Consider the following 21,016-nt stretch of genomic DNA (forward strand, 5'->3'; position numbering starts at 1 on the left):
TTTAACTCAAGTAGTTGTTGTTTCCATACTGTACCTGTCCCGCAGGTGTGATGTTCAGATGTACCAATCCTGTGCAGGTGTTGTTACAGGGTACAGGTGTTGAGCAGGGACCCTGGGCATCTTTCTTTTGGTGTTTTTCAGAGTCCGTAGAAAGGACTCTTTAGTGTCCCAAGTTTTTATAACTGTGACCTTAATGGTCTACCGTCTGTAAGATGTTAGTGTCTTAATGATCGTTCCACAGGTGTATGTTCATTAATTGTTTATGGATCATTGAACAAGCATGGGACACAGTGTTTAAACCCTTTACAATGAAGATCTGTTGAGTTATTTGGATTTTTACAAATTATCTTCGAAAGACAGGGTCCTGAAAAAGTTTATTTTTTTGCTGAGTTTACAAGACAAAGAAAAAGAGAAAAACACTCAGAAACACCTTGAGGAAAATGACCTTAGGGAGTAAGGTCAGGTGCAGAATTATGTCACAGGGTGTCAACAGTTGTTATAAATTGGACACGGCAAGTGTCCGTGTCAGACATCAGACTTGGGTAAGCCCTGATTTACTACTATGCAGATCTGGAGTTACATGGCATGTCTTGATAGCAAACGTTATGTATCTTCTTAATGTGTTTTCTGAATATATGAACGAGATGGAATATGTTCTCTAATCTTTAGACGAAAGGCTTATTGAAGGGCTTATTGTGAGGTGCAGCTTTTGTATTGACATGCCACAAATTGGGCAATGCAGTCGAAAGTATTGAAAAAATTATTATGCAAAATTCATTACTTTTGTAATATTCTTTACAAGGCCTAATATCTTGATAGTCATATGTAGTGGGAAATGTAATGTGATCAATAATTTTATATCACTTGTAATGTCAATAAGATGCTAATTAAGGATCGGACCCTTTTTTTAAATTTCCTCTAAAATGACATACCCAAATCTAACTGCATGTGGCTCAGGACCTGAAGCAAGGATATGCATATTCTTGATACCATTTGAAAGGAAACACTTTGAAGTTTGTGAAAATGGGGATTTAATAATTAATGAATCCTTTATTTCCGCAGGTTGTCTAAGAGACCATCATCATGTCAGCTGGGAATCATAGCTTTGTGACAGAGTTTGTCATCGTTGGGTTCCCTGGACTTCAGCCAGAGTTCTACGGTCTTGCCTCAACTGTGTTATTCTTGGTGTATTTTTGCACTGCAGTAGGAAATGTTGTTGTTCTTGTATTGTTTGCAACAGACCGGGATCTCCACAAACCCATGTATTTTGTTATTTTACATCTGGTTGTTTCTGATATTCTCTTTAGCACCACTACATTACCAAAGATTATTGCCAGGTATTGGTTTCAAGCAGGGGCCATTTCATTCACAGGTTGTTTTGTCCAGATGTACTTAGTGCACTATTTTGGAACTGTAAATTCATATATTCTATTTATAATGGCTTTAGACCGATATGTTTCAATCTGTTTTCCGCTCAGATATCCAATGATTATCAAAAACTCCACCATTCATATTCTCAGTACCACTGCTTGGATTGTTGCGAAAGCCGGCCCATTGATGATGGTAATTAGGGCCTATCCTCTTCCTTACTGTGACTCAAACAAAATCATGCAGTGCTACTGTGATCATATCGCTATAACAACGCTTGCATGCACTGATAGGGTTCCTTATAGTTTTCCTGCTTTTGTTGTAGCAATGGTGGCTTTACTGGGACCTCTAGTCTTTATTATATTCTCATATTGCTCTATTATTGTGGCAGTTGTTCAGATTGCGAGCCCCCAAGGCCGCCTCAAAACCCTTTCTACCTGCAGTGGTCAGCTGATCATCATTGCCCTGTATTATCTCCCCAGGTGTTTTATTTATCTGTCCAGTAATATCGGCATTAGATTCAGCGCTGATTTACGTATTGTTATTATCATGTTGTATAGCCTGCTCCCTCCCATGATCAATCCACTGATTTACAGTTTCAAAACCAAATATATAAAACAGAGCTTGATGAAAAGATTCAAAAAATCAACTGATCCACAGAAGGAGAGTGTCCCTGCTGTGTCTTGATTTATGGAACACAACTACTCAAATTGTTTTGCAATTGTTTGAATTCATCCAATTCCTTATGGTGTACATATGCTTAATTATTGAGCATTCTTTATAAAAACAAAATGTTGTAAAACAAAAATGTATTTCTCTGTATTTTTATTTAGCATTGTTGACTCTGAACTGAAAGTTGGTTAACACATCAGTTAACGTCACTAAACAATGCCAATATCATTTATAAAGCTACAATCTGCTGTTGGTAGATGTTTTGGGACGTGTAAATGAATAATACATTCTAAACACGTCTCCGTTAATGTGGATGCTACCATGGTTACGGATAGTCCTGAGTGAGTGTTGAATAATGACGAGTGAAAGTGTTACAGATACACAAATATCATACCCACCAAAAATACTAACCTCCCCTGTTATTGGGCACAAAACAAGCAGAAACACAACCAAAACAAACAGCAAATGCATCCAACAAGTTTGTAGATTCACACGCATGATGTAGTCATTGCATGCTAGGAATGAATATTAGACCAAATACTAAAACTTTTGACGACTTGAATAAACATATTTGTGAATTTGTCCCAATAGTTTTGGTCCCCTTGAATGGGGGGACTATGTACAACAAGTGCTTTCATTTCTAAACGGTTCCCCTCATATGGATGAAAATACCCTCAAGTTAAAGCTGACAGTCTGCACTTTAACCTCATAGTCATTGTATTGTTTCAAATACAAAAGTGTTGGAGTTAAGAGCCAAAACAACAACAAAATTGTCACTCTCCGAATAAATTTGGGGCTCACTGTAACGTGGATTAAACAACATGAGCTGGAGAACACCCAGAAAAATGTGTTTGTGTGGAAGTGCCGACTAATGGCGAATAAACTATAAACTATCAAAATAAAGAAAGTCGCACACTCCATGTATAAACTCCCAGCAATTTAATGGGTATTTACCAACGTTTCGGCATCACTGTGCCAATTTAATGGGTATTTACCAACGTTTCGGCATCACTGTGCCTTCCTCAGGGTGTTGAATACTTTTGGCGCTCACTGTAAAGTGTACATTCCTCATGAGTGTCACGTTCTGACCATAGTTCTGTTATTTTATTATTTGTTTTAGTATGGTCAGGGCGTGAGTTGGGGTGGGCAGTCTATGTTGGTTTTTCTATGTTGTTTTTTGTGTTCGGCCTAGTATGGTTCTCAATCAGAGGCAGGTGTTGTTAGTTGTCTCTGATTGAGAATCATACTTAGGTAGCCTGGGTTTCACTGTTGGTTGGTGGGTGTTTGTTTCCGTGTGAGTGTTTGTTTCCGTGTGGGTGTTTGTTTCCGTGTGGGTGTTTGTTTCCGTGTGGGTGTTTGTTTCCGTGTGGGTGTTTGTTTCCGTGTGGGTGTTTGTTTCCGTGTGGGTGTTTGTTTCCGTGTGGGTGTTTGTTTCCGTGTGGGTGTTTGTTTCCGTGTGGGTGTTTGTTTCCGTGTGGGTGTTTGTTTCCGTGTGAGTGTTTGTTTCCGTGTGGATGTTTGTTTCCGTGTGGGTGTTTGTTTCCGTGTGGGTGTTTGTTTCCGTGTGGGTGTTTGTTTCCATGTGGGTGTTTGTTTCCGTGTGGGTGTTTGTTTCCGTGTGGGTGTTTGTCGCCACACGGTACTGTTTCGGTTTTTGTTTTGTTCACATCGTTTATTGTTTTGTATTTCAGTGTTCAGTTCGTTTTGAATAAATCATCATGAACACTTACCACGCTGCGCTTTGGTCCGATCCTTCTTCCACCTCTGAATGCCGTTACAATGAGCTTAGTTCAGCTGTTTGACCCATTTAGAACCCAAAATAAGATTATTTTACACCAACGTTTGTAAACAATGTAAATGTAAGCAAACACTGTAAGCATTAAAACATAGTTACAACTAAAATGTTGAACACATTAAAAAAGTCACAACTAGGCTGAATTAAACAGGATATGCGACAACAATTGTATAAATACAGACAGACAATTTGTTTGTTTGATATGGTGGGATCTTTTTGTTGGTAAAATGAACTAGATAACACATTGTAGTGGAAACGCCTTTTTGTACAAATAGTGATATAATAATATCAAAGTAAACTTGGAGTCACGCGATGATATGTTGTGTGGTCCTCCCACTATGACTCGGGAAACCATGCCGTTTATTAGACTACAGATTAAATAAGTTGTGATGAACTTCACAGGGTGGTGAAAGTGCACCTGATGATCTTGATGTTCCATTCCAATAAATATCAAGGGTCTTATTCTTGTGACATGATGATGGATGGTTGGCTGCCATTGGACACATAAAAACAATAACGCTCATATCCATGATAATCGAATGTAGGTAGCCTATACACACTGTATCTGCAGGCTTTTGGCTACAGCACACATGCCAAGACTAGAGTGGGCACATTTGCTATAGTATATAACGCAACAGCTTCTGTGCCAAAACCATCAGAAGAGTTGAAAATGCGAAGGAAACTAATTTAACTTATGTTTTTCATTGGGAGCATGGGAATTTAACCACAAACCTTATATTTATATGCACTACTTCATCACGCACAGACTTGTATCCACAATAAGTGAGTTTGATGGGAACACATCTCTGGTGGATATCTATCTCATATTGGATTGAAATCTAGTATTCCTTCCATACATGGCTATGTCTATGAATTTGAAAGTGGTTACATTTCTACAGGCCTATCCCTCAGCTTTTTACCAAAACAGAGGCAGGGTGGTATCTTTGATATTGTTTCTACAAAGGATTCTAGCTATAAGGTGATTTCTAAAAAGGATACCAGAATAGCACAATATCAACATTACTCTTTATTGTTGTTGCAGTGCCATAATGTGCCATAATTGTATCTGAAGCAAAGGTTGTATGTACACTATGATTGAATGATGGCCTTGCAAGTAAAACATGCACGCAACATTAGGCCAATTCCATTTCCCCCTCTAGCTCCTTGCCAAAGTGTGCACTTGTTCACTCCCTCATGGACCATCAAAGAAAGGACAAGTTTGGGTAATATGGTAGAGGATCTTCTTTCATAGAGACATAAGGGACTGTAACATATTCTGTTTTATGGAAGCATGGCTCTCTCCAGATATATTGTCCCCATCCATATAGCCAGCGGGGTTCTCCGTTCTGTGCGATAACAGGAAGAAATAACTCTCCGGGAAAAACAGATGTGGATGGGTATGTCCCATGATTAACAACTCACGGTGTGGTTGTGGTAACGTACAAGAACTCAAATCATTTTGTTCTCTAGAATACCTTAGCAAATGTCGACTGCATTACCTCCAGAGAGAATTTTCTTGATTATTGTCACTGCCGTGTATATTCCCCCCCAAGACGACACCACAACAGTGCTAAAGGAACTACACCGGACTTGGTGCAAAAACATCTCCTGTGCTAAAGCCTGAGAGAACACGCTTGACTATTGCTCCTCTCCCTTTGGGGACGGCTACAAGAACCTAATTTCGGGAAATCAGATCACGCCTCCATCCTGCACCTCTCCGCCTATAGGAAGAAACTTAAACAGGAAACTCATGTGGTAAGGAGTGTTCAACATTGGTGTGACCAATCGGAATCTATTCTTCAAGACTGTTTTGATCACGCAGACAGGTAAATGTTCCGGGTCGCCTCTGGGAAGAGTATCGACGTGTATACTAACTCAGTGACTGGGCTGATTAGGAAGTGCAAAGAAGATGTTTATTGATTAGATTAGATCTTATCCAAACCAAAAACAGTGGATAGATGGCAGATTTCACACAAAACTGAAAGGGCAAACCACCGCATTTAATGACAGCAAGGTCACGGCAAGGTCATGAACTTGTACAAACAGACCAGCTTTGACCTCCGTAAGGCAATAGAAGAGACAAAACGACAAGTGGACTCGCAATTCAATGGCTCAATCAAGAGACGCATGTGGCAGGGACTCCAGACAATCCCGGTTTTAAAGGGACAAACTAAACACCTTCGCCGCTCATAGAAAACAAGATCCAGCCACTGACATGGGCCCCCGTCACTCATGAGGACTGTGTCATCCCAATCTCTGTGGCCAATGTGAGTAAGTCATTCAAGCGTGTTAACCTTCACAAGGTGTCATGGTTCCACCTGTCACCAGAGGGTGGCAGAGACAGTCCTAGAGACGGTAATGACACTCAGATGTGTCCAATTTAATCATTATGATTTTCCTGTTAAGAGAGGTGTGTTTTCTGTTGTTCTTTGCAGAAGCTTGAACTGTTTACCGTGTGTTCGTTTCCTGAGTGAGTTTTCGAGTGTACTGTGATCCTGCAGCTAACATTTCTCAGTAAAGTATTATGTTTATCCTTAAACACTGATTCCTCATCTGGTCTCTACTCTGTCCAACCTCACCACGTCACAGAAAACTTCTGCCTCAACATGGACGCATCAGAGATCAGCCAGATCCAGAATGCTATAACCCAAGAAGGAGCACTGCTGGGGCGGCAGCAAGGACAACTTGCCAAATATTAGAGACCCTCCGGGCACTTACCGATTCCCTTCAACCACGGCCAAACCCTAACTCAGGAGGAGCCAATGCCCAAGTCTCATCACCAAGTGCAAAAGACATTGCCTTAGTTCCCCCAGGGAACCTGAAACGGTAACCCAAGATCCCAGCCCTCGAACGTTGTGGCAGCCACACGGGAGGAGGCAAGGGGTTCCTCACTCAGTGCTCTCTGGTGTTTGAGCTACAGTCCTCCTCGTTCCACACCAATCGGGCCATGATTGCATACATCATCTCTCTACTCTCGGGCAAGGTCCTGGGGTGGGCAACGGCGGTGTTGGAACAGCGTCCTGCAACTCTATATTATCCTTCACTGCTGAGCTGCGTAGAGTCTTCAACCACCACCTTCAACCACCCAGTCTCCGCTGAGAAGCAGCTAGCAGCTAGACTGTTCTACCTCCCCCAAGAGCTCAGGGGACGTTTCACCTCTGGACCCATCCTCGTTCATCCTGATCCTACTAGTCCCTTTGTGGTAGAGGTAGATGCCTCGGACACCGGAGCAGGGGCGGTCCTTTCACAGCAGAACGAGGAGGACAAGAAACTGCACCCATGTGAATATCTCTCCAAGCAGTTCATGCAAGCAGAACGCAACTATGGTATAGGCAACCAAGAGCTCTTGGCAGTTAAGTGGTACCTTGAGGGGTGGAGACAGTGGTTGGAGGGGGCACCTCATCCTTTCGTGATCTGGACGGACCCATAAGAACTTGGTCTCCATTCGAGAAGCCAAGAGCTTAAACGCTCGCCATGCTAGGTGGGCTCTATTTTTTAACAGGTTCGTTTTCACACTAGCCTATCGCCCGGGATCCAAGAATCAGAAATCAGATGCCCTGTCCCGCCAACACGATGTCTCTAACGAGGAGAGGGTTCTCTGATCCCATCATCCTCAGCTCCTGCATTGTGGCCCCTGTGATATGGAGTATTGAGACCATGGTTCGACAAGCCCAGACCCGAGAACCTGACCCCAGCGGGAGACCCACTAATAGACTTTATGTTCTGCGATCAGCCTGTTCCCAAGTACTACAATGTGGACACTCCTCTAAATTGTCTGGGCACCCAGAGGTTAATCAGACACTGGAGTTCCTGAGGAGGAAATTCTGATGGCCCAACGTGTTTGAGGATGTGAGATCCTTTGTTGCGGCCTGTTCCACCTGTGCCCAAAGCACGTCCTCACAACAACGACTGTCTGGGTTGCTCCAACCTCTGCCTATCCCCAGCCGGACCTGGTCCCACCTGTCTGTAGACTTTTATTATTATTCTCCTGTCTTATATGGTGTCCTGTGTGATAAGTATACTTCTAATTCTCCCATCTCTCTCTCTCTCTCCCCCCCCCCCTTCTCAGAGGAACTTGAGCCCTAGGACCATGCCTCAGGACTACCTGGCCTGACAACGTATGGTTGTCCCTGTCCCCAGTCCACCTGATTGGATCAGCAGCACAGTTTCCTCTCTAGATTTCTTCCTAGGTTCCTGTCTTTCTATGGAGTTTTTCCTAGCCACCGTGCTTCTACATCTGCATTGCTTGCTCTTTGGGGTGTTACGTTCCCCTGCAAGAAAACCCAAAATGTTGCTCAAACAGAAGGGGAAACTAACAAATGGGGTGGGGTTTTAGGAAGGGTTCTACATTTTCCCACTAAGAGGCAAACAAAAGAAAAACCCAAACTTAGGAAGGAAGCACAACAAAGTCAGATAAAGGATTGTTTGTCTCTACCCACCATTCACATAAATATATATTAATTTTCCAAAATCTGGTCCGGAAGCTAGGTTCCTGCAATTCTATCCATTTTGTCATGGGATTTTGTTCTGTGTATTTAAATACTGTATTCTCGACATAACACATTCCAATACTTCTAGTACTGGACATTGCATTTCAGTTTCACTGTTTATACACACCGCATATTATTTTGTATGCTGGGTTCTTGACATAGCTCAAATATATGCACTGCTGTACATATCTTTCTTAGTATATCTACAGTACTACTGCACATATCATTCTTAGTATAGCTACTGTTGTACATATCTTTCTTAGTATATCTACTGCTGCACATATCATTCTTAGTATATCTACTGCTGTACATATCATTCTTAGTATATCTACTGCTGTACATATCATTCTTAGTATATCTACTGCTGTACATATCATTCTTAGTATATCTACTGCTGTACATATCATTCTTAGTATATCTACTGCTGTACATATCATTCTTAGTATATCTACTGCTGTACATATCATTCTTAGTATATCTACTGCTGCACAGATCATTCTTAGTAAACTCAGCAAAAAAAGAAACGTCCTCTCACTGTCAACCGCGTTTATTTTCAGCAAACTTAACATGTGTAAATATTTGTATGAACATAACAAAATTCAGCAACCGAGATATAAACTGAACAAGTTCCACAGACATGTGACTAACAAAAATGGAATAAATGTGTCCTTGAACAAAGGGGGGGGGGGGCAAAATCAAAGTAACAGTCAGTATCTGGTGGCCACCAGCTCCATTAATTACTGCAGGCTATCTCCTCCTCATGGACTGCACCAGATTTGCCAGTTCTTGCTGTCAGATGTTACCCCACTCTTCCACCAAGGCACCTGCAAGTTCCCGGACATTTCTGGGGGGAATGGCCCTAGCCCTCACCCTCCGATCCAACAGGTCCCAGATGTGCTCAATGGGTTTGAAATCCGGGCTATTCGTTGGCCATGGCAGAACACTGGCATTCCTGTCTTGCAGAAAATCATGCACAGAACGAGCAGTATGGCTGGTGGCATTGTCATGCTGGAGGGTCATGTCAGGATGAGCCTGCAAGAAGGGTACCGCATGAGGGAGGAGGATGTCTTCCCAGTAACGCACAGCGTTGATATTCCCTGCAATGACAACAAGCTCAGTCCGATGATGCTGTCACACACTGCCCGAGACCATGACGGACCCTCCACCTCCAAATCGATCCCGCTCCAGTGTACAGGCCTCGGTTTATCATTGAAGATCTTCCTTCGACGATAAACGCGAATCCGACCATCACCCCTGGTGAGACAAAACCGCAAAGTGTCAGTGAAGAGCACTTTTTGTCAGTCCTGTCTGGTCCAGCGACGGTGGGTTTGTGGCCATAGGCGACGTTGTTGCCAGTCCTGTCTGGTCCAGCAACGGTGGGTTTGTGCCCATAGGCGACGTTGTTGCCAGTCCTGTCTGGTCCAGCAACGGTGGGTTTGTGGCCATAGGCGACGTTGTTGCCAGTCCTGTCTGGTCCAGCGACGGTGGGTTTGTGGCCATTGGAGACATTGTTGCCGGTGATGTCTGGTGAGGACCTGCTTTACAAAAGGCCAACAAGCCCTCAGTTCAACCTCTCTCAGCCTATTACGGACAGTCTGAGCACTGATAGAGGGATTGTGCGTTCCTGGTGTAACTCAGGCAGTTGTTGTTGCCATCCTGTACCTGTCCCGCAGGTGTGATGTTCGGATGTACCGATCCTGTGCAGGTGTTGTTACACGTGGTCTGCCGCAGCGAGGACGATCAGCTGTCCCTCCTGTCTCCCTGTAGCGCTGTCTTAGGTGTCTCACAGTACGGATATTGCAATGTATTGCCCTGGCCACATCTGCAGTCCTTATGCCTCCTTGCAGCATGCCTAAGGCACGTTAACGCAGATGAGCAGGGCCCTGGGCATCTTTCTTTTGGTCTTTTTCAGAGTCAGTACAAAGGCCTCTTTAGTATCCTAAGTTTTCATAACTGTGACCTTAATTGCCTACCGTCTGTAAGCTGTTAGTGTCTCAACGACCGTTCCACAGGTGCATGTTCATTAATTGTTTATGGTTCAATGAACAAGCTTGGGAAACAGTGTTTAAACCCCTTACAATGAAGATCTGTGAAGTTATTAGGATTTTTACGATTTATCTTTGAAAGACATTGTCCTGAAAAAAGGACGTTTCCTTTTTTGCTGAATTTATATCTACTGCTGTACATATCATTCTTAGTATATCTTGTGTATATTCATCCGGTGTATAAACTGTATGTATAAATTGTATTTGGGTTACGGTTACAGTGCTGTTTGGGTTGTTAATTGGATTACTGTTAGTGCTATTTGGGTTGTTAATTGGATTACTGTTTCAATGCGATAGAGCTTATCAATTTGATTACTGTTAGAGCTATTTGGGTTGTTAATTGCATTACTGTTACAGTGCTATATAGGTTGTTAACCAGAAACCGTGGATGGACGGCGGCATTCGCGCAAAACTGAAAGCACGATCCACCGCATTTAACCATGGAAAGAGGACTGGGAATATGGCAGAATATAAACAATGTAGTTATTCCCTCCACAAGGCAATCAAACAAGCAAAATGTTGGTATAGGGACAAAGTGGAGTTGCAATTCAACGGCTCAGACATGAGACGTATGTGGCAGGGTCTACAGGAAATCACGGACTACAAAAAGAAAACCAGCCACGTCACGGACACCAACTTAACACATTTGCCCGCTTTGAGTGTAGTACAGTGCCACTGTTTCCGCCCGCTAACAAGGACTGCAGCCCCCCCCCCCCCTCTCCTTCTCAGTGGCCGACATCAGTACGACATTTAAACATGTTAACCCTCGCAAGGCTGCTGGCCCAGACGGCATCCCTGGCCTCGTCCTCAGAGCATGTGCAGACCAGCTGGCTGATGTGTTTACGGACATATTCAATCGCTCCCTATCCAAGTCTGCTGTCCCCACATGCTTCAAGATGGCCACCATTAAACCCAAAGAGGTCATCACCATGTTGGTCTCCCATAGCAGCTAGCTAGCTTTATGAGACAGATTAAGATATTAAGATAGCCAACTAACTAGCTTTTATCATTAAGTATGATGAAATAAAAACATGTCTTATTTTGAATCATTACAGGATTGAAATAAATAACGACAAACAAGAGAAAACCCCTCATAAACACCTTGAGGAAAATGACCTTAGGGAGTAAGGTCAGGTGCAGAATTATGTCACGGGGTGTCAACCGTTATTATAAATTGGACACGGCAAGTGTCCGTGTCAGACATCAGACTTGGGTAAGCCCTGATTTACTACTTTGCAGATCTGGAGTTACATGGCATGTCTTGATGACTCACTTCATGCATCTTCTTAATGTGTTTTCTGAATTTATGAATGAAATGGAATATGTTCTCTAATCTTTAGATGATAACATTGGATAACTTCACTTCATGACAAAAGACTCCATTGAAAGATTTATTGTGAGATGCAGCTTTTGTATTGACATGCCACACATTGGGCAAAAATAGGTTGCTGAATAATGGTTATTCATTATTTGAGTATTATTCTTTAAATGTCTTCATATCTTGACAGTAATATGTAGTGGGACATACACTGAGTATACCAAACATTAGGAACACCTTCCTATTACTGAGTTGCACCCCCTTTTGCCCTCAGAACACTCTCAATTCGTCAGGGCATGGACTCTACAAGGTCTCGAAAGTGTTCCACAGGGATGCTGGCCCATGTTGACTGCAATGCTTCCTACAGTTGCGTCAAGTTGGCTGGATGTCCTTTGGGTGGTGGACCATTCTTCATACACACGGGAAACTGCTGAGTGTGAAAAACCCAGCAGCGTTGCAGTTCTTGACACAAACTGCTGCACCTGGCACCTTCTGCCATACCCTGTTCAAAGGCACTTAAATATTTTGTCTTGCCCATTCACCCTCTGAATGACACACATACACAATACATTTCTCAATTGTCTCAAAGCTTAACATCCTTCTTTAACCTGTCTCCTTCCATTCATTTACACTGATTGAAGAGGATTTAACAAGTGTCATCAATAAGGGATCATAGCCTCCACCTGGATTCACCTGGTCAGTCTGTCCTGGAAAGAGCAAGTGTTCTTAGTATTTTGTATACTCAGTGTATAACATGATGAAAAATGTCATATCACTTGTAATATCAATACAATAATGCAACGTTAAAACATACCGGTATGCTAGAAGAGATATGTACAGTAACCTATAATGATACATGTTGCATTAACATCCTATTAATGTACTTTTCACTGTCAAACGTTTAGTGTCAACAACAAAAAGATTTTACTCCATTGACATAAAATGTATGAAAATTCATGAACTTATAATGTAATACAACCAATTGTGCTACCTAGTTGTTACCTAGTTTTGTTAATTCAACTTGATTTCCTGAGTTGACATACTGTACATTAAAGATGAAAGGCAGCCTGGTAACTTAAGTTAGGTAAAATCAAATTGAGTTGACAAAACTAGGCCAAATAAAATGAGTTACAACTTCATACAATATAACATTTTAAGTCATGGGGGTAACTCATATACTTTACGATGATAATAGATAACATTTCCATTTAGATTTCAATGAAGGATAATTAATGAATGCTTTATTTCCGCAGGTTGTCTAAGAAACCATCATCATGTCAGCTGGGAATCATAGCTTTGTGACAGAGTTTGTCATCGTTGGGTTCCCTGGACTTCTGCCAGAGTTCTACGGTCTTGCCTCAACTGTGTTATTCCTGGTGTATTTTTGCACTGCAGTAGGAAATGTTGTTATTCTTGTATTGTTCGCAACAGACCGGGATCTCCACAAACCCATGTATTTTGTTATTTTACATCTGGTTGTTTCTGATATTCTCTTTAGCACCACTACATTACCAAAGATTATTGCCAGGTATTGGTTTCAAGCAGGGGCCATTTCATTCACAGGTTGTTTTGTCCAGATGTACTTAGTGCACTATTTTGGAACTGTAAATTCATATATTCTATTTATAATGGCTTTAGACCGATATGTTTCAATCTGTTTTCCGCTCAGATATCCAATGATTATCAAAAACTCCACTATTCATATTCTCAGTGCCACTGCTTGGATTGTTGCGAAAGCCTGCCCTTTGATGATGGTAATTAGGGCCTATCCTCTTCCTTACTGTGACTCAAACAAAATCATGCAGTGCTACTGTGATCATATCGCTATAACAACGCTTGCATGCACTGATAGGGCTCCTTATAGTTTTCCTGCTTTTATCTTTGCCATGCTGGCATTACTGGGACCTCTTGCTTTCATTATATTCTCATATTGCTCTATTATTGTGGCAGTTGTTCAGATTGCGAGCCCCCAAGGCCGCCTCAAAACCCTTTCTACCTGCAGTGGTCAGCTGATCATCATTGCCCTGTATTATCTCCCCAGGTGTTTTATTTATCTGTCCAGTAATATCGGCATTAGATTCAGCACTGATTTACGTATTGTTATTATCATGTTGTATAGCCTGCTCCCTCCCATGATCAATCCACTGATTTACAGTTTCAAAACCAAACATATAAAACAGAGCTTGATGAAAAGATTCAAAAAATCAACTGCTCCACAGAAAGATAATGTATTTGCTGTAAGCCAATGATTAAAGTTGATTTTTAATCAGAGATTGAGTTCTGTTATTATGTTTAGAAATACTTGTCCCTACAACAATATTAACTGAGTACCAAATCCTGACCTCAATGCCAAAATGGACATAACGCTGTGTAACAGTAGCGAACACCTTGTTAGATTGACACAGATATAGCATTTAGTGTTAATTGTTGTACGAAGAACATTATGTATTTTGTTATTTTAAATCGGGTTGTTTCTGATATTCTCTTTAGTACCACCACATTACCTAAGATTATTGCCAGGTATTGCCGACGATTACATTTGTTTTGAATCAGAGGAGTTTTTATTATGTTCAGAATTCCCTACAACAATATAAACTGAGTACCAAATCCTACCTTAAAATCCAAAACTGACATACAAGGAAGGCCTTGATTCTGTTTAACCTGCTCAGTAGGGAACACATTTCATTAGATTGACACAGACACAGCATGTTGGGTTTCTTGTTGTAGAAAGAGTATTGCGTTAGCTCACTGGGCAGTTTTTCCCCTTGTGGCTTTGCCATCTCCAGAACTTGTCAACGTCATCATAAATTATTCGGTCACAGTAGATAAATTGTGAGCATAAAGATCTCTGGTGAAGAGCTTCTCAGGAAGTGTCTTCGTATTCACATTTTAGTTTACTGTAATCGAGGTAAGGACATTTTTCTAACAGAATGTATTTGATTTTTGGTGTATCAAACTGAGAACATGGATGATGAGTGATAAAGGTACTTTGTTTCTCATTTGATTTGCCAACACCTTATTTGAATGTCTGCTTTTAAACTTCTTACACATATTATTGTTTTGTTTGTTTCCTACTACATTTAGTAAATCCATGCATAAGGCCTGTTGTTCATGATTAGTATAGCTTTAAAGGTCCTGGTTAAACATTATGTAAGTCAATACATTCACATGTAATTAATCATATTAATAAACAAATTATACATTATCATTTTCAAAGGTTTACTGATGGTTATTTACAAACAAAACAATTATACATATATATTATGATTGTTGGCATTGTAAAACATTTCTGTCTGTGAGCTGAAATAATTAATGGTAAATGCACAATGGGCCAAACCCCAACATGAAATCTGCTATCATAACATTTCTTTGTTAAAATCTTCTTCTGACAATATGCATGATTTACATGACATTACATATGCATATATCAATTTAGGATTTGACACTGCAGTATCATGATCAATGTTACATTTGATTTGACAAAAACCTGATAAAAAACTTTTAGGCTGCTCTAAGGTTGCAATGATGGATAATTTACTATAACATAAATGTTAATTACTTTCCAGTGTTGGTTCTAAGAGAACACATCATCACCATGTCAGTGAGGAATCACAGCTTTGTGACAGCGTTTGTCATCGTTGGGTTCCCTGGACTTCAGCCAGAGTTCTACGGTCTTGCCTCAACTGTGTTATTCCTCGTTTATTGCTGCATTTTAATAGGAAATGTTGTTGTTATTATCTTGTTTGCAACTCATAACGTTCTCCATAAACCCATGTATTTTATCATTTTGAATCTGGTCGTGTCAGACGTGCTATTCAGCACCACCACTTTACCAAAGATTATTGCCAGATATTGGTTTCAGGCAGGAGCAATTTCTTTCTTTGGTTGTTTTTTGCAAATGTACTTAGTGCACTATTTTGGAGCCGTAACTAGCCTTCTCCTATTGATAATGGCTTTAGACCGATACGTGTCAATCTGTTTCCCGCTCAGATACCCAATGATTATCAACAACTCCACTATTCATATACTCAATGTCACTGCGTGGGTGCTTGCACACCTTCCCTCTCTTTCAATGGTAATTAGGGCCTATCCTCTTCCTTACTGTGACTCAAACAAAATCATGCAGTGCTACTGTGATCATATCGCTATAACAACGCTTGCATGCACTGATAGGGCTCCTTATAGTTTTCCTGCTTTTGTTGTAGCTATGGTGGTATTACTGGGACCTCTTGCTTTCATTATATTCACATATTGCTCTATTATTGTGGCAGTTGTTCAGATTGCGAGCCCCCAAGGCCGCCTCAAAACCCTTTCTACCTGCAGTGGTCAGCTGATCATCATTGCCCTGTATTATCTCCCCAGGTGTTTTGTTTATCTGGCCAGTAATATCGGCATTAGATTCAGCGCTGATTTACGTATTGTTATTATCATGTTGTATAGCCTGCTCCCTCCCATGATCAATCCACTGATATACTGTCTAAGAACTGATGAAATAAAACAGATAATGATCAAGCGATTTAGACGAATACAAGTGCACGTTCAATAAGAGCGCATAGGACTAATAAATTATTTTTTGTTCAATCAAATAAAAATACTATACTGTATGTTTGTACATGTGTGCTTTATAAGTGTTTTATTGATGATTTCCATGGCCTAACTGAGTATAAAGACAAGGGGTTTAGCTTCCAAAACAAACAGCTTGTTTGGTATTGTTTCATCATCACACAATCAACAGTTAGTCCAGGTGAAGTTCTCTACACTCTTAGAAAAAAGGTGCTGTCTAGAACCTAAAATAATTATTTGACTATCCCCATAGGATTATTCTTTGAAGAACCTTTGAGTTCTTTGAGTTCCATGTAGGACCCTTTCCACAGAGGATTCTAAATGGACTCCAAAATGGTTCTATGTGGAACCCAAAAGAGTTCTATCCGGAACCAAAAAGGGGTTCTCCTACATTTTCAAAGAATGTAGGTAGGGTGTGTGCTCTGCTTACTTTCATGATTTGGGTGCACATGTATTATTTAAAACATAATGTTGGATGCATCAAACAAGAGAAAACATTTTGGGTACAATAACAGTTCTATTTATTGTAGACCTTTTAAAAAGAATGCTTGCCAACTCATCTCTTACACAACAGTCCCTCTAAGAGGCAGGAGTGAGGAACTGCATGTATTTCTTAGCAGACAGCTGAAGCAGTGAATCTATATCTATACCTTTCAATTTCTTGTATTCACTTCATTTCTCAGGGACCATGTGCAACTGCTATGTTTCAGAGTTAAGATAATATAAGATGTATTGTATTTTATTGTCCGTTCGTTATATTGTCCATTCGCTATGTTGTCCGTTAATGGAAATGTGTCTTTATGCTCACACCCCAAACCCCTGAGACAAACACAGACGAGGGACTGGAAGCAATAGGTCAGACGCATGGATCAGCCGCAGAGAAATTGTAGGGGGTCAAGTGCCTCGCTCAAGGACACAACAGCAGGCAATGGCATCTAGGATGATGCCAGCAACCCGGGCTGCTGGCCCACTTCTAGGCTACCTGTCGGCCAATAAGCTTTCAAGATTGTTTGCAACTGCAGTAACTGGATTGAAATGTACCCCCCAGTTCCCCCCATTTCTCAGCCGTTCATCTCTCTCCCCCTGTATCTGTCCCCTGGTGGTTCAGGCCTGGTAGGTCTTGACTAGGATCCACATGAGCAGCACAGTGATCAAGACTACTGTGAAGTTCAGAAACAGCTCCTGCACAGACCGGTCCATTCTGCCCTGAGAGGTGCGGCAGCAGAGGAGAAGAAGAATGGGAATGTGTGGAGACAGGAAGGATGAGGGTCCTCACACCTTGCTTGGGAGGGCAGGTCACTCTGTCAGGGAGGCAAAAGTCTCTGAAGGTGTAATCTGAAAGGGGGGGGAAGATGTTGACCTTGAATTTTCTGGTGACAAATTAAAACTGTATCCCAAAACAACACCTTACTCCAGGGACAGACTGAAACCAGATAAAAGACCTGGGCATTTACGCCCATTCTACCTCGAGGCCCCCATTATTAGCTGAATAATGATAATTTTGTGCCAAACTTAGAGTTTAGACAAGCCCACTAGGCTTAAGGTGAGCCAGCCCATTTTACATTTTTGCCAGAATTGCCCTTTCTGTAGTAGATTGGCATTTAATGTCAGGAATCTTGCCCCGAAGGCAGCTCTGCAGAATGGTCACTAGCTGGCATAGGCACCAAGTCATAACATCTGATTTTAAACCTAACCCGAACCTTACAGCCAGGTCATCCGTGATACAAGTCAGTATTCTACATCCATCCATGTTGTCTGAGGACAATGGGAGATGTCATCCACTAGGGGCAACAGTGAGCGCTGTTACCTTCTAGTAGGTTTCGGTTTTGCTCTGGTGTTGTAGATGGGGGATGGCAAATGGCTGTAAGGATCTGCCTCTAATTCCAAAGGTTGCAAGTTTGAATCCTGCAATAGAAAGTTGTTTTTGATGTAAAAAAAAAAAATGTAAGCCTATCCCAAACCTTAATAATTTGGAGTTAATGCCTAAATTTAACCCTAACTGAAAACACTTGGAGTTAATGCCTAAATTTAACCCTAACTGAAAACACTTGGAGTTAATGCCTAAATTTAACCCTAAATGAAAACACTTGGAGTTAATGCCTAAATTTAACCCTAACTGAAAACACTTGGAGTTAATGTCCAAACTTAACCTTTAACACTTTGCAATGTGAAATTTGTAAACATGGATGAACATCTAATTCTGACATGAGACTGTGAGAGCTAGATTAACAATAACACTAACCTTAACAACACAGCTAACCCTAATGTCTAACCCTAACCTGAAGTCCAAAATGTTGACTTCGCATCTGGCCCATGTAGTGGAAATCATTCAGTTCTGCCTCCAGGGCAAGATTCAAGATTCCTTTCTGTATTTGCAGATGCAGAGAAGAGTAAGTAACTTGACAGACACTTCCATATCTACAGTGTGTCTATCTAGACAGTATAAAATGTCAGCCATTGGGCATTTACCTGGCTGGGTCTGGTGGTGGGTGTGACAGGCAACGGTCCTCTGTAGTCCTGTGGTCTGTGTTTCAGAGTTGTCCGTCTGTCTTCTACAGTCCTGAGGGCCAGGGCCCACCTCTAAAGTAACCTCCTGCCAATCGACTGCCCAAGGTTCAGATATAGTTTCTGGATGTTTGGGCCGTGGGGTGGAGCCGAACAATCTGGAGCCTGACAATGGAACCTGACATGCAACCACATGCGGACCCTCACACACACCTCTGCTGATGAGGGTAGGACCCAGGGGATGGGGGACACAAGTGTTATTTTTAAAGCTCATTGTCTGGGCTGGATTACAGTAGTTCTAAATACAATATTATGGATTCAACTCACACAATAACCAATGGCTTGGTTATGGATTCACCTCACACAATAACCAATGGCTGGAGTATAGATTCAACTCACACAATTCACCTCTATGACTCCCTGTATCCTTTTAGAGGGCCACATGGGCACTAAAAGGAAATATAGCATTTTACAAGCCTGTTATATTAAATTAAGCAGCCTTTAAAATAGACCACATTGAAATTCAATACATCTGATTTTTAATATGAATAGACTTGCTTTAAAAAAAAGTAATTTCTGAAGATGATGAATTATTTAATGTAATTAGTGATTCCAATCCTATCCCTCATTTTAACGTCAACCCTGTTAAATAAACTAAACTCTCATTTTAACATGGTGAAATTATTCCTTAAAAATACAAATCAAAAGACACATTGAACATCTGATAGTCAAATCGCAGTTTAAAAGTAGGTGAACTGGTTTTACTCTTTATGAACATTTTATGGTGTTTTGTGGTGGAAAACTGAGCAGGTGGTGTATACTATGTCCACCCTGTTACCCATAGATAAACAGGCTAGAGATGTATTAACATTTTTTATTTATTGTGAAGCTTGTATTCAATTGTCCCTTCCTGTTGCACACAACACGCTTCCATTCCCCCTGTCACAGGGGGATTTCGGGCTGATTTAAGATAAACTTTTCAACCCTGTTACTTTTTGGGGCATTTAATAGGCACTTACTATAGAAAATATGTTTTATCAACTGCTAGAGATGGGAAAAACTGTTTTTTATTAAGTTGAACATTTGCTCTTTAGTTCAAGTTCAAGTTTTATTGTCACATACACAAGTACAGTGCAATGTATAACTTGCAAGCTCTTTATGACAGAATGTTAGAATTAGGTTAAATAAACGATTTCAAATTCATTACTCAAAAGGCACTTAATTGGTGGAACGACCCAGTTGATAAGATGTTATTGATGTTTAGTAGTGCTGCGATTGAGCAATATTTGCACACTGACTTTGATAGTGACTTGTTATCATGTTGTGCTTTGGTGATTGGCGGTGTATTGGCGTGCCTTCTAAGTGTTACAGGACATTAGTTAATATTGAAAGGACATTCGTTTGTCACACACTGTCATGGAGTATTCCGTTCAGAAACAACAACAGCTGTTGTAATAACTGACAGGCTAACTTGTTACAGATCACAACAGCTAACCTCACAACTAGCTATACATTTGACAGCTGCTTAAGGAGAATATTGTTATCACAAATCTGCTGCTAAACCTGCCCTCAATGGTGGTCAATCCATAAATACACGCAACATGCCTGCACGCACACACTGCACACATGTACACACACACACACGCGCACACACACACACACACACACACGGGTCACAGCAGGACTGCTGAGAGAGTATTCCGAGACGCTCTCATTCCAGGATTCCATAGGCATTCCAAGAAGATTAATATAATCCAGGGACTGTCTCTTACTGGAATTATGGAGGCCTTGCATCTGTGTCCCGCTGTCGCCACAGACAGCACTGATGGAGTGTTCTGGGAAATATCAACATGGAGTGATGCTATTGGACAGGTGGATAACATACATAATTACACTAGCGTATGTACACATTCTTATTGATTGTGTACAGTGTACTTTGACCAGGTGTTGGTTCCCAGGTGACAAACCTGAATACACTACAGTTCCAGCACTCAAATAAACCCCTCAAAACCATGAGTACAGAATCCCCTTCTGCCTGCTGTGTGTGTGTGTGTGTTGGTTCGTCTATCCTTGTGGGGACCTAAAATACCCAAAAGTTCCCACAAGGATAGTAAAAAATAAAATCAAAAATCTCACTATTGGGGACATTTCCAACATCCCCACTAGGACAAAGGTTATTTTAAGCCAAGGGTTTTAGGGTTAGGGTTAAAACTAGGTTTAGGGTAAGGGATTAGTGGTTAGGGTTACAGGTTAAGGTTAA

At 41.2% G+C, this 21,016-nt stretch overlaps 4 protein-coding genes across 4 annotated transcripts; 3 read left to right on the plus strand and 1 right to left on the minus strand.

Annotated features, from left to right (window-relative positions):
• Window positions 1–1,083: 1,083 nt before the first annotated feature.
• LOC110503397 (olfactory receptor 2AT4) lies at window positions 1,084–2,055 on the plus strand. Its single transcript, XM_021581745.3, has one exon. It carries the CDS (start codon window positions 1,084–1,086, stop codon window positions 2,053–2,055), a length of 972 nt encoding a protein of 323 aa, XP_021437420.2.
• Window positions 2,056–12,881: 10,826 nt separating this feature from the next.
• LOC110503473 (olfactory receptor 2AT4) lies at window positions 12,882–13,959 on the plus strand. Its single transcript, XM_021581808.3, has one exon. The coding sequence runs from the start codon at window positions 12,963–12,965 to the stop codon at window positions 13,935–13,937; it is 975 nt and encodes a 324-aa protein (XP_021437483.2). The 5' UTR covers window positions 12,882–12,962; the 3' UTR covers window positions 13,938–13,959.
• Window positions 13,960–15,282: 1,323 nt separating this feature from the next.
• On the plus strand, window positions 15,283–16,292 carry LOC110503474 (olfactory receptor 2AT4). Its single transcript, XM_021581809.3, has one exon. The coding sequence runs from the start codon at window positions 15,284–15,286 to the stop codon at window positions 16,232–16,234; it is 951 nt and encodes a 316-aa protein (XP_021437484.1). The 5' UTR covers window position 15,283; the 3' UTR covers window positions 16,235–16,292.
• Window positions 16,293–17,281: 989 nt separating this feature from the next.
• Window positions 17,282–17,546, minus strand: sln (sarcolipin). The gene has a single exon (XM_090219156.1). It carries the CDS (start codon window positions 17,449–17,451, stop codon window positions 17,356–17,358), a length of 96 nt encoding a protein of 31 aa, XP_090075282.1. The 5' UTR covers window positions 17,452–17,546; the 3' UTR covers window positions 17,282–17,355.
• Window positions 17,547–21,016: the final 3,470 nt, after the last annotated feature.

This window comes from Oncorhynchus mykiss, chromosome 24 (genome assembly GCF_057628025.1).
Source record: "Oncorhynchus mykiss isolate SJ-2025 chromosome 24, ASM5762802v1, whole genome shotgun sequence".
NCBI classification, from domain to species: domain Eukaryota; kingdom Metazoa; phylum Chordata; class Actinopteri; order Salmoniformes; family Salmonidae; genus Oncorhynchus; species Oncorhynchus mykiss.